The following is a 12,914-nucleotide window of genomic DNA, read 5'->3' as shown; positions in this document are numbered from 1 at the left end:
CCGTTGGTGCTTAAACTTTGCGTAGCTGCTTTATCTGACCCGAGGAACTTTCTATGTGATTTCCGGAGAATTTTGTTCCGGGACCCCGGAATCCCGAAAAACCGTGTATTATTATACACTTCAATTTTAGCCGTTCGGAAGGTCATACCGGACCCTGTTTCTTTTTCTCCCTGTTTTTCAATCACGCGTTCGAGCTCATTTCAGGAATCAACCATGGATAATAATCTTCAAAATCGACTTTCTATAGATTGTGAAATCGTCGTACATACATAAAGATTAAAGATAAATTATTGTTTAAGTCGTGTGTATAAGGAAAAGCAAAATGTAGAAAACAAAAGCAAAAAATTTACGATGAGTCATGTAATTTGGACAAGTGAAAAGAAAATTGTATAGGAAAAACTTTAAAAAAAATTGGTTTTAAATACTTAAGTCAGATGATATTTAACCGTTTTCTTGTTAAACCGAATACTTACTCTTGTCTTAATTGTAGACCGGGTAAAACGGGTTAACGGGTCGGGTTCGGGTCGGGCCGATTCGGGTTGGGTCAGTTCGGGTTTCTCATTATTTCGGGTTAACTCGGGTCGGGAAGGGTCTTTTCGGGTTTCAGGTCTGTTTCGGGTTTGTTGTCGGGTCAAGCGGGTCGGGTTGTTTCGGGTAGGGTCATTTTCGGGTCAATGAATGATAGAGAAATCGCCATTTAAAGTCTTTTCGATTCAATTAGAGTTATATTTTGTCGGGTCATTTTTGGGTTTGGTGGTTTCGGATCTAGTAATTTTCGGTCCAGGCATGTTCGGGTCAAGAAAGCTCAGGTCATATTCGGGTCGGGTCCGGTCAATTCGGATTTTCGGGTCACATTCGAGTGATGTAGTTCGGATCACTTCGGGTCTCGGATCGGGTCAATCAGGTCGGGTTTCTTTTGTCAGGTCGAGTCTTAAGGGAGGCTTACTATTGGTTAAACTTTTGACAAAAAACATTCATTGTAGCAAAAGACCTCAAATTGCCAAACTATCAACTACGGAGATCAACAAGCAAACAGAAGGAGAACAAATTGTCATTTCAGAAGTTAACCTATTCGATTTCAACCTCGGATAACGAGTATTAATACATTTTTTACGATTATCCAAGGTTCGACGAATGCTGGTTTATGGCATACCGGCACCCCCAAATGTCTTCCGTTGCTACTCAAATTTTGCGTGGCCGCTTTATCTGACCCGAGGAACTTTCTGTGCGATTTCCGGATAATTTTGTTCCGGTACCCTGGAATCCCAAAAAACCGTGTATTATACACTTCAATTTAAGCTGTTCGGGAGGTCGTACCGGACCCTGTTTCTTCTTCTCCCGGTATTTTGATCATGCGTCTGAGGTTATTTCAGGAGTTAACCTATTCGATTTCAGCCTCGGATAACGGGTATTAATACATTTTTCACGATTATCCGAGGTTCGACGATTGCTGGTTTATGGCATACCGGCAACCTCAAATGTCTTCCGTTGCTACTCAAATTTTGCGTGGCCACTTTATCTGGACCGAGGAACTTTCTGCGCGATTTCCCGAAAATTTTGTTCCAGTAACCTGGAATCCCGAAAAACTGTGTATTATACACTTCAATTTGAGTCGTTCGGGAGGTCGTACCGGACCCTGTTTTTTTCTCCCGATTTTTTTATCACGCGTCCGAGGTCATTTTAGGAGTTAACCTATTCGATTTCAGCCTTGGATAACGAGTATTATACATTTTTCACGATTATCCGACGTTCGACGAATGCTGGTTTATGGCATACCGGCACCCCCAAATGTATTCCGTTGCAACTCAAATTTTGCGTTGCCGCTTTATCTTACTCGAGAAACTTTTTGCGCGATTTTCGTAGAATTTTGTTCCGGTACCCTGGAATCCCGAAAAACCGTGTATTATACACTTCAATTTGAGCTGTTCGGGAGGTTATACCGAACCTTGTTTCTTTTTCTCCCGTTTTTTTTTATCACGCGTCAGAGGTCATTTCAGGAGCTAACCTATTCGATTTCAGCCTCGGTTAACGAGTATTAATACATTTTTCACGATTATCCGAGGTTCGACGAATGCTGGTTTATGGCATAACGGCACCTCTAAATGTCTTCCATTGTTACTCAAATTTTGCGTTGCCGCTTTATGTGACCCGAGGAACTTTCTGCGCGATTTCCGGAGAATTTTGTTCCTATACCCTGTAAATCTTAAGGGAGGCTAACTGTTGGTTAAAATTTTGACGAAAAAACATCCATTGTAGCAAAAGACTTCAAATTGCCAAACTATCAACTATGGAGATCAACAAGCAAACAGAAGAAGAATAAATTGCTCAGGTAAACCTACTTTTTCTTTGCATTTTCTCATTTTCTCATTTTTACTTTTTACTTTTATTTTTCTTGCTGCAATTTGAATATTTGATGGTGTAACTTCTTTTAGAAATGGCATATGTATGAATGATATGATATGACAGGAGTGGCGGAATCAGGATTTGTAATTAGGGGGCGATAAAATTCACGGGGACGTACTAGTAATACAATAAGATAAACTAAAAAATTACGCAAAACATTTAATTTCATTTTTTAGCTGGACGAGCGCCTCTACTAGCTTCCTTAGTTCCGCCATTACGCGACATTATGGTGTATATTAAATTTTGGACTGTTAGCAATAATTTTTAGAGTTTTTAAGTGTAGGAAAAAGGACTAGTCCATTTTTGATTGCATGAGGCAGTGGCGGAACCAGGAATTGAATTGTGGAGTAAATTATGGATTGAAAATTTCAGCGGGACGAATTAATAATGCAAAAGTAGCTAGAAAGCTGAAAACTTTAATCAAAAAATGATTTACAGACTGAAAATGAAATTATTTACAGTCACTGAATTGCTGCAAGCTAATGCATTGATCAAAACTTTGTAATTTATTAACACAAGGTAATATAATGAGTAATGACACAAGGTTAACAGTGACTGTGGATTTTGACTCGTAGTTTGATTGGAATTGATAGCAGTGTCGATTTTTATTCAAATGCAATTTGTAGGCCTTTTCTGGTTGCATTATGTTTACCTGGTACGAGTAATAATTTTAATTGCTACTTGATCGGTTGTGGAATTGGTGTGTGTTGATGTTTTCCCTGTGTCGACATAGTCGTCTTAGGGCAAGTTGTCGACTTTGATATTTTCCGGATATTTAAGAGGTAGTGAGGATCAGAGTTGAATGTAGTAAAGTTGGGATTTGTGTGATTTCCTGGTTGTCGGTTTTGGATGCTTTGGTGTATGCCGTGAGAGCTTTCCGGTCAAAAACCATGGGAGGTAATATTTCCAAGGATTCCCCGAGCAACAACGGCCAACATCATAGGTACGGGGGATATCCGCCATCTCCAAATCAATTTCAGCCAGGATTTACGCAGCAAGGGGCTTATACGCCTCCACATCCGCATTCACCTTCGCCTTATGGTTACCCATCTGCTCCTTCTCCTCAGAATAATGCACAGCCTAGTAGAAGATTGCAAAGGAAATATTCTAAGATTCCTGATAATTACCGCACCTTGGACGAGGTAAGACTTTCTCGAATCCCTTCTGTTTGTCGATTGTCATGCTAATATATGTTCACGACTATTAATTTAATGACTAAAATAAAATTCTTGGAATAGGTTACTGCAGCACTTGCACAAGCCGGGCTTGAGTCGTCCAATTTAATCGTTGGCATCGATTTCACCAAGAGCAATGAGTGGACTGGTTCAACCTTCTAACTCTAATTTGTTCAGTATATTCATTTTGCTACTTAATGCATTCTGCTTAACGATTTTTAAACGCAGGCGCAAAGTCATTCAATAAAAAATGTCTGCATCACATCGGAGACAAATCAAACCCTTACGAGCAAGCTATATCAATCATCGGAAAGACCCTGTCTAAATTTGATGAGGATAACTTGATCCCATGTTATGGATTCGGGGATGGTAAGTCCTACTGTCCTATTGCATGGTCAGATTTCGTAAAAGGACCTTATATTATTGTCTGATCCTCCGAATTGAGCTTTTCTTTTCTTTTTTTTGTTAAAACTCGTCTGCACAGCATCGACACATGACCAGGACGTCTTCAGTTTCTGTGATGATAATAGATACTGCCAGGGATTTGAAGAAGTGTTGTCTCGTTATAGAGAGATCGCTCCCCAGATTCAACTCTCAGGTAAATCAGTTCTACTTCCGACTTCAGTAATTGAAATGAGGCAACTAGTTTAATATGTTCTCTTGTCTTTGGCAGGGCCGACTTCTTTTGCTCCGATTATTGAAATGGCTATGACTATTGTTGAGCAAAGCGGTGGACAGTATCATGTTCTGCTGATTATTGCCGATGGACAGGTGACAAGGAGTGTCGACACAATCCCGGGCCACCTCAGTCCTCAAGAACAGAATTCGCTCGAGGCAATTGTTCAAGCAAGGTAAACAACCTCCCCTACAGATAAATTGTATGCTCAATCTTTCCCTTTCGCACACACGTTCCTGAACTGTATGTCCGTCGCTGTTAAATTGCAGTGGATATCCCTTGTCTATAGTGCTGGTTGGTGTAGGAGATGGCCCATGGGATATGATGAAAGAGTTCGATGACAATGTTCCTTCTAGTGCTTTCGATAATTTTCAGGTAATTAATTAACTGATCAAATGATTATGCTTTTATTTATCTCATATACAGTACTAATCTGAACTATTTTCCGCGACTAGTTTGTGAATTTCACTGAAATAATGTCAAAGAAGGCCGATATCTCAAGAAAACAGACGGAGTTCGCTCTTTCTGCCTTGATGGAGATACCTTTTCAGTACAAAGCCACTCTTGAGCATGGTTTACTAGGGTAAAGTTTTGCTATTAGTTCCGTTTTTGTTCCACTTAGACATTATTATTCGGAACCAATTTTTTTTTTTTTTTTTTTTTTTTGGCCTAGCAGTCGGCGAACAGGACGTTGTCAAGTGAAAGTACCTCTCCCTCCACCTCACTGCAACAAATTTGCTTCACCCAGCCGCTCAAGGTCGTATTCCCAATCAAGCAGCTTTCTGCATAGTACTTCTACTCGTGACAAAGGAAGTGATTCGCGGACAAGCAATTTCCTGCATAGTACTTCTACTCGTGACAAAGGGAGTGGGACTAGTTCAGCTACACCTACTACGTCAATGTCAATTCCTGCGTATGATAGTCAGGTAGCTCTTCATAAATTTGTAATAGCAAGCTACAAGGGTTTTGAACTCATTTCCGCTTTAATAATTTATGATCTCGATATGAAACAGCTTTGCCCCGTTTGCATATTCAACCCTAGGGACATGGTATTTGGCTGCGGCCATCAGGCATGTTCTGATTGTGGAGGGTTTCTTGACGCTTGCCCAATTTGTCTACGTCCAATCGAGGTCAGAATTAGGCTTTGTTGAGGTACTCGGCGAGTATAATCCTAAAAGGCGTGTTTTTCATCGTCTTCCCAATTATTAACGCTCACGTGTGCCAATTTTCTTGCCATTGTTGATCTAACTTGTAATTGTTTGTAAGAATCAGTACTCTCATTTAAATAATAATGTTCTATCGTGTTTCTCCGAATTTTTTTCCAAAATGGGGCTTCCTAACAAACAAATTAACAAACTAAGTAGAGTTTCAAAGTATTTACCCAAAATGGGTCCACGTCATCACCGAACCTAGACTCGTATTCAAGTCGCTCACCCGGTCAGCGACCTTACCCAAAGTGTCGCTTTATACCCACCCTAACCTCATTATTGTACTTCAAAGCAAATCGCCTTGGGGGCCAGCGACTTAGCTTTAGATAGTCTTCCCCCTAAGCAATTTATAAGGCAGAGAGGCTGAATTGTCAAGGAAACAAGTCGCTCTCCCCCTAAGAGATTTGACTTAAAGTCGTCGTCTCGGTGAGCGACTTGATTTCTTAACCCAGCTTCGCCAAATCCGATCCTACGTGGACCCATTTTGGGTAATAACTTTGAAACTCGACCTCTTTCGTTAATTTATTTGTTAGAAAGCCCCACTTTGGAAAAAAATTCTGTTTCTCCCACGCTTAACATGAGAAATAATGCAAACATTTACTCTTAATTTGGGAGCAAGCATCATTACATTTCTTTTATTTTCCATTATTTTTCAGGATGAAACAAGAACCGTAAAATCGACACGACTATTAAGAAAAAATGTAGGAAATAAAGAGAATACTAATTAGATTTAATTGACAATGCAGTTTTTTCCCAGTTCTTGAAAAGGATCACATTTGTACATAAATAGCACCCACAGACATTATACGTCAATACGTCATGCATTAGTTCCTTTTTTTCTGACGGACAAATCTATGGATTTTTGTTTGTCGGTGCAGATATTGTACATTTGTACTATGCATGATGCATCCAACACACTTGCCCTATTCATTTTTTGTTTCTGAAGGTTCAAATGGGCATTTGTGACGGTTTTATATTTAAATCTAATTACCAATTGTACAGCTATAATGATATAGTTTATGGTAACTTGTTTGAAAATTCTTGACTAAGAGATATAGTCACAAAAAGTTTATTCGGTCAAAAACTGACATACAATAACTTCTAGCCACGGAATCCAAGTACGATAAATATTTTTTTTTTTCAAATTGTAGGTCTTGGAAAGCTGATCGATTTGGAAAAAAAAGAATCATCACTTTATGACCTCGTAAACACGAGTTATGGTATCTTAAAGTTTTTCCGATAAAAAAATTGGATATTCCGGGCAAAGTATCAAATTTCAAAGGCACCGTATGCATTTTCGAATACAATGCGTTTTTCTTCAAACAATTGTTTTTCGTCTGAAATAAGACGGACAACATGTCACCATTATTTTTCACATCATTTTCAGGGTAAAAAGTGACACCTTTAGTCATAATATTTTCTGGTTTATATGGTTACATTTTTTTAAAAAATGGCAATATTTTATCTGTTTTATTTCAGACCGGAAAACAACAAATAAGAATTTACGTTCCAAATATAATTACTCAATTAATTCACATGCAAACCACTTTTTTTCAACACTATACTCCACTTGGAAAAAGAAGTAAAAATACTCAACAACAATTGACATCAAAAGCTAATTGACTTTGCACAAAACACGACTTTATGAAAACATCATCTTCACGGACATCTCCCTCACACCTCTTTCTCTCTTCTCTACTTTCTCTATCTTACATTATTTTCAACTAATAATTTTAATTTTATTAGTGTGACGGTTGTAAGCGTGAAACGGATCTAAAATCGACTCATTACTAACCCCGTTAGTAATGAGCATTACTATTAGTTAGTGCTACAGATATATTTTTGGATCGGGTCACTTAAAAAGACGGTCTTAAGAAAGACTTACAAATATTTTATTTAATTGTTCAAGTCAGGTAACCATTCTCATTTTTTATTTTTACTTTCCATTTTTCTTGCTACAATTTTAATATTTTTTGTGCATTTGCTTGATTAGTGACAGCAATTCCTCTTGATTGCTAGTAATTGTATATTTAATTTCTCGAGGATTTTTATTAGTATTTTTTAATGGAATTTTTATTAATTGAATGACATATGATAATTGATATGACATTCATGAATCATGGATTCTGGATTTTTAGTTGCATTTTGATCGCATAAGTTAGTTAGTGGCGGAACCAGGATTTACAGTCGGAAGGTAAAACATGGATTGAATTGGATGAGTTAGTTGGCTAGTGGCGGAACTAGGATTTGAAGTCGGGAGGGTAAAATATGGATTGAATTGCATGAGTTAGTGGCGGAACTAGGATTTAAAGTTGGAGGGTAGTTAAGGTATGAATTGAATTGCATGAGTTAGTGGCGGAATCAAGATTGGAAGTCGGAGGGTAAAATATGGATTTAATGGCATGAGATAGTGGCGGAGGTAGGATTTGAAGTCCGAGGGTAAAATATGGATTGAATTGGATGAGTTAGTTGGCTAGTGGCGGAACTAGGATTTGAAGTCGGGAGGGTAAAATATGGATTGAATTGCATGAGTTAGTGGCGGAACTAGGATTTAAAGTTGGAGGGTAATTAAAGTATGGATTGAATTGAATTGCATGAGTTAGTGGCGGAACCAGGATTGGAAGTCGGGAGGGTAAAATATGGATTGAATTGCATGAGTTAGTGGCGGAACCAGGATTTAAAGTTGGAGGGTAATTAAAGTATGGATTGAATTGCATGAGTTAGTGGCGGAACCAGGAGGAGGTCGGGAGGGTAAAATATGGATTTAATGGCGTGAGGTAGTGGCGGAACTAGGATTTAAAGTTGGAGGGTAATTAAAGTATGGATTGAATTGCATGAGTTAGTGGCGGAACCAGGATTGGAAGTCAGGAGGGTAAAATATGGATTTAATGGCATGAGCTAGTGGCGGAACTAGGATTTAAAGTCGGAATGGATTGACAATTTCTAGGGGCGCGAATTAATAATAATGGCAAGAGTCACAAAAAGATCGAAACTGGAAACCAAAAATTTCATTTTTATAGATTTCTTAGGGTGGACAACCAACCAATCAACCACCCCAAACCGCTAGTTTCGCCAATAAGGAATCTAAGTCGGAGTGAAAAATATTTGAAAATTTTAGGGAGCAAATTATTAGTGCACGAGTAGCAAAAAGATTGAAACTATTATTGTCCGTCAGAAATGAGAATGTGTGAACTTTTAACTAGTGGTTACGGACTACGGTGGGCGACCACCCCTGCTAGTACTGTAGTTCTGCTACTAACTAGTAGGTAGAATGTTAGCTAAGACAATACATCATGTGATTTTGTAAAGTGACGTCGTAATCATGGTCAAACAAGCTTTGTAATTAATTAACATAATGTAATATAAAATGACAAGATTTATAGGTAGTTTGATTGATTGGTTTTGTTAGCGTGTGTGGATTTGTAAGCAGATGAAATTTCTAGGAATATTCTCGCGGCATTATATTTACTGGGTATTAAAGTAATATTTAATTGGTAGTTGATTGATATTTTGACAAGAATAATTTTAGGTGAGGGAGGAAGAGACTTTGAAAAAGTGTTTGTTGAAGTCTTCCTTGTTTGTTTTGTCTAATTTGTAAATTACTGTCGTTTTGACGACATTCAGGTAGACATAGTGGTCTGAAGGTTCTCCGGTGAGCTGTCGATTTTTGATAGTTTTTGCGGATATTTTTGTTGTAGTGAGGGTGAGAGTTGGTTTGTATGATTTTCTGGTTGTTGCTTTTCGGTGCTTTGGTGTACGCCGGAAGAGTTTTCTGGTCAGAAATCATGGGAAGTAGTAGTTCCAAGAATTCCCCAGGTAGTAGGTCAACGTCATCGTCATCATATCGCTATGCCAACCAGCATTATGGAGTTGGGGGATATCCGCCACCACCTCCGTATCAGTCTCCCCAAGGATTCCCGCAACAAGGGCCTTATATGCCTCAACATCCTCAGCATCCGCCTCCACCTTTGCCTCATAGTTACTCTGCTCCTCCTCCTCAGAGCAATCCACGGCCTGCTAAGAGATTGGAAAGGAAATATTCCAGGATTGCTGATAATTACCGCACCTTAGATGAGGTTAGACTTTCTTTAATACCTTTTGTTTAAAAACTAGGCTCTTTCATGATTGTCGGAGAAACATTTTCTTTGGACAAATTGTAAAGTTTACATTTAAATATGATTTCACCTCGGAAGTTTCAGCATCTGTAGTTTAATCATAAACCAGATAAATGCAGTATAGTTAGATTAGAGTAACCATTTGCTTGTCAATTGTCATGCTAATATTACGTTCGGGATTCTATTGATGACTGAAATTCTCGGAATAGGTTACTGGAGCACTTGCAGACGCGGGGCTTGAATCCTCCAATTTAATTGTTGGCATCGACTTCACAAAGAGCAATGAGTGGACAGGTTCAACCTGATCATTGAAATTTACTCTCTGTGTTCGTGTTGCTACGTGGTGCATTATGCTTAACCTTTTTAAAATTCAGGCGCAAAGTCGTTCAGTCGAAAAAGTCTACATCACATTGGAGACCAACCAAATCCTTACGAGCAAGCTATATCAATCATTGGGAAAACTCTATCTGCATTTGATGAGGATAACTTGATTCCATGTTATGGGTTCGGGGACGGTAAGTCCAATTGCATGTTCAGATTTTCGTCAAATGACCTCATAATTTTTTCTGATCTTCCGAATTGAGCCTTTTTTTTTGGGTTAAAACTTGTCATCACAGCATCCACACACGACCAGGATGTCTTCAGTTTCTATGATGATGATAGATCCTGTCATGGGTTCGAAGAAGTTTTGTCTCGTTATAGAGAGATAGTTCCTCAGCTTCGGCTTGCAGGTAATCGCTTCATTCCGACTTCAGCTACTGAATCGAGGTTTTGTAAGTCAGTTAATGTCTATTCTAGTTCAGCTAGATTTAAATATTTAATATTTACGATTGTTTTTGACAGGGCCAACCTCTTTTGCCCCTATTATTGAAATGGGTATGACTATTGTCGAGCAAAGCGGCGGACAGTATCATGTTCTGCTGATTATTGCAGACGGACAGGTTTTAAATATGTTTTATTTCTTTTTCCTTTTGTCATTCTGTACTACTTAGGATAATTGAGTGAATTTTGTGAACCTGGTATAGCGGACTCTATGATTATTATTGTCACTCCCTAAGTCCTTCTTTGTCACATCAGGTCACAAGGAGCGTTGATACTGAGCCAGGCCACCTTAGTCCTCAAGAGCAGAATACGATCGAGGCAATTGTTAAAGCAAGGTACTCTCCCTCACTCCACCCTTCAGAGTTCAGATAAATACAATGCTCAATCTCTTTATTTTGCGCTCACATGCACTTGGAACACTAGCGGGTTTGTGTTCTGTTAACATTCCGTTTCTTCCCTAAACTGTACATCCCTTTTAAATTGCAGTGAATATCCCTTGTCTATAGTGCTGGTTGGGGTGGGAGATGGGCCTTGGGATATGATGAGAGAATTTGATGATAATATTCCCGCTCGTGCTTTCGACAATTTTCAGGTAAGTAATTGATGAGAAAAAGGATTGTACATCAGATGTACTACATCATACTTAATGACTTTTTGAGTTTTTGTGTATTTTTTTCGAGTACTATAGAGTTTATAAATTACATTTTAGTTTTATGATGTCAAAAATCAAATTTTCTTGAGCTTATATGTAATTTTTTTGAGTTATAATGTAACTTTTTGAGATTAAAGTTTCAAGTAAAAAAACTCAAAAACTTTATAATAAAACTCAAAAAATTTATCATAATGCTCAAAAACTATACCATCTGATGTACTACATCAGATGTATAATCCACTTGTAATTGATCTACGGAACCATGGTTAAAAGATTATTATGTTTTTATTCTTCTGACATGCAGTACTAACTTGAGTTATTTTTGTGTCTAGTTTGTGAATTTCACTGAAATAATGTCAAAGAATGCGGACATTTCAAGAAAGCAGACAGAGTTCGCTCTTTCTGCATTGATGGAAATACCGTCTCAATATAAAGCCACTATTGAGCATAGTTTATTAGGGTAAATCCGTGCTATTTGTTCTCTTTTCGTGTTTTTATATTCCTTAAGGACAATAATTTTTGGAACTAACTATTTTTTGTCGTAGCAGTCGGCGAACAGGACGTTGTTCAGAGAGAGTTTCTCTCCCTCCACCTCAATACAACAACATTGCTTCACGCGGTGGCTCAAAATCATATTCCCGATCAAACAGCTTTCAGCCTAGTACTCCAACTTATCCCTCTCGTGACAGAGGGATCGGCACTACTTCAGCTACGCCTACTTTTGGCGGCACTGCTCCACCCTCGACTTCTGCTTACGATAATCAGGTAGCTCTTTGTAATGGCAAGCAACCTTATTTCTAAGTCAATCATAATGACCCGGCTGAGTGTTGGGGGATGGCCGGGCGGAGGTTGGATTTGAGCAGGTGACCCATAATGGAATTGCATTCTAATGCCTTCACCCTACAAAAAATATAGAGTTTGGCGAGTCATTTTTACTTTATTCCATCATATTCTAAAGTTGAAGAATAGTGTCTTTGGTCCTATCGGAAATGGAATAAAGTCATGCACATCATTACTTAATACTCGTTAATTTTTTTTATCTTGATATGAAACAGCTTTGTCCGATTTGCATTACCAACCCCAAAGATATGGCATTTGGCTGCGGGCATCAGGTATCGTCATATATCTACTTTGTCTAAAACTTCAATAGTAAATTAGTAATCACCTACTTTCCATAGTTTATGATTATGAATTCTCCTCTATTTGTTAATGCTTGTTTTAGACATGCTGCGATTGTGGAGAGTTTCTCGAGTCTTGCCCAATTTGTCGACGTGCAATCGAGACCAGGATTAGGCTCTATTGAGGTACTCGGCTACTCTTGCATCTCTCGGTGTCGGTCTCATAACGACGTGTTTTCTTTTCCAATGTTTCTTTTTCCCAATGTTTCTTTTTCCACTTTCGCACTCCGGTCTAATAATGTTTACTATCTTGACTCAGATGTTCAGGATATAGTTGTCGAAACCCGAAACCACAAGCTTAATGTAAATAGGAGCTGCTTACTGTGATAGTCATGTATATACCGATTTTCCTGCCATTGTCGATCTGACTTGTAATTGTTTGTAAGAATCAATGCTCTCATTTAAATAATGTATTGTTGTCTCAAATAATGAATCAGTGCTCTCATTTATACCAACATGACATCGACATCAGCCCGTCAAAACTTGCTTCAACAAGTTATGGCATTTTTTTACAAGGTTACAACAATAAGTAATGCAGGTGTCAGTTAGCTAGTTCACAAGTAATCGTCGAACTTGCACGGTTTGACACTCAAAAGTTAGCTTATTATTACAGAGTTACAGGCTTACAGCAATCCAATGATAATCTAATCCAAAATTTATAGGTGAACCTATAATCGCGTAATTC

At 38.4% G+C, this 12,914-nt stretch overlaps 2 protein-coding genes across 2 annotated transcripts; both read left to right on the top strand.

Moving 5' to 3' along the window:
• Positions 1 to 2,083: 2,083 nt before the first annotated feature.
• Positions 2,084 to 5,560, top strand: LOC141598590 (E3 ubiquitin-protein ligase RGLG5-like). Its single transcript, XM_074418274.1, has 9 exons — positions 2,084 to 3,545; positions 3,642 to 3,726; positions 3,807 to 3,947; positions 4,063 to 4,176; positions 4,252 to 4,429; positions 4,524 to 4,629; positions 4,710 to 4,837; positions 4,931 to 5,180; positions 5,268 to 5,560. Exons 1-9 carry the CDS (start codon positions 3,294 to 3,296, stop codon positions 5,403 to 5,405), a joined length of 1,392 nt encoding a protein of 463 aa, XP_074274375.1. The 5' UTR covers positions 2,084 to 3,293; the 3' UTR covers positions 5,406 to 5,560.
• Positions 5,561 to 7,100: 1,540 nt separating this feature from the next.
• On the top strand, positions 7,101 to 12,711 carry LOC141598587 (E3 ubiquitin-protein ligase RGLG5-like). Its single transcript, XM_074418269.1, has 13 exons — positions 7,101 to 7,375; positions 9,087 to 9,538; positions 9,787 to 9,871; positions 9,952 to 10,092; positions 10,195 to 10,308; positions 10,421 to 10,518; positions 10,655 to 10,734; positions 10,886 to 10,991; positions 11,384 to 11,511; positions 11,600 to 11,816; positions 12,107 to 12,163; positions 12,274 to 12,355; positions 12,489 to 12,711. The coding sequence occupies exons 2-12, from the start codon at positions 9,182 to 9,184 to the stop codon at positions 12,352 to 12,354; spliced, it is 1,464 nt and encodes a 487-aa protein (XP_074274370.1). The 5' UTR covers positions 7,101 to 7,375; positions 9,087 to 9,181; the 3' UTR covers position 12,355; positions 12,489 to 12,711.
• The last annotated feature ends 203 nt before the right edge of the window (positions 12,712 to 12,914 follow it).

This window comes from Silene latifolia, chromosome 9 (genome assembly GCF_048544455.1).
Source record: "Silene latifolia isolate original U9 population chromosome 9, ASM4854445v1, whole genome shotgun sequence".
NCBI classification, from domain to species: Eukaryota; Viridiplantae; Streptophyta; class Magnoliopsida; order Caryophyllales; family Caryophyllaceae; genus Silene; species Silene latifolia.
Note: the sequence above shows the minus strand (reverse complement) of the source record. Positions and strands in the feature narration are given on the sequence as shown.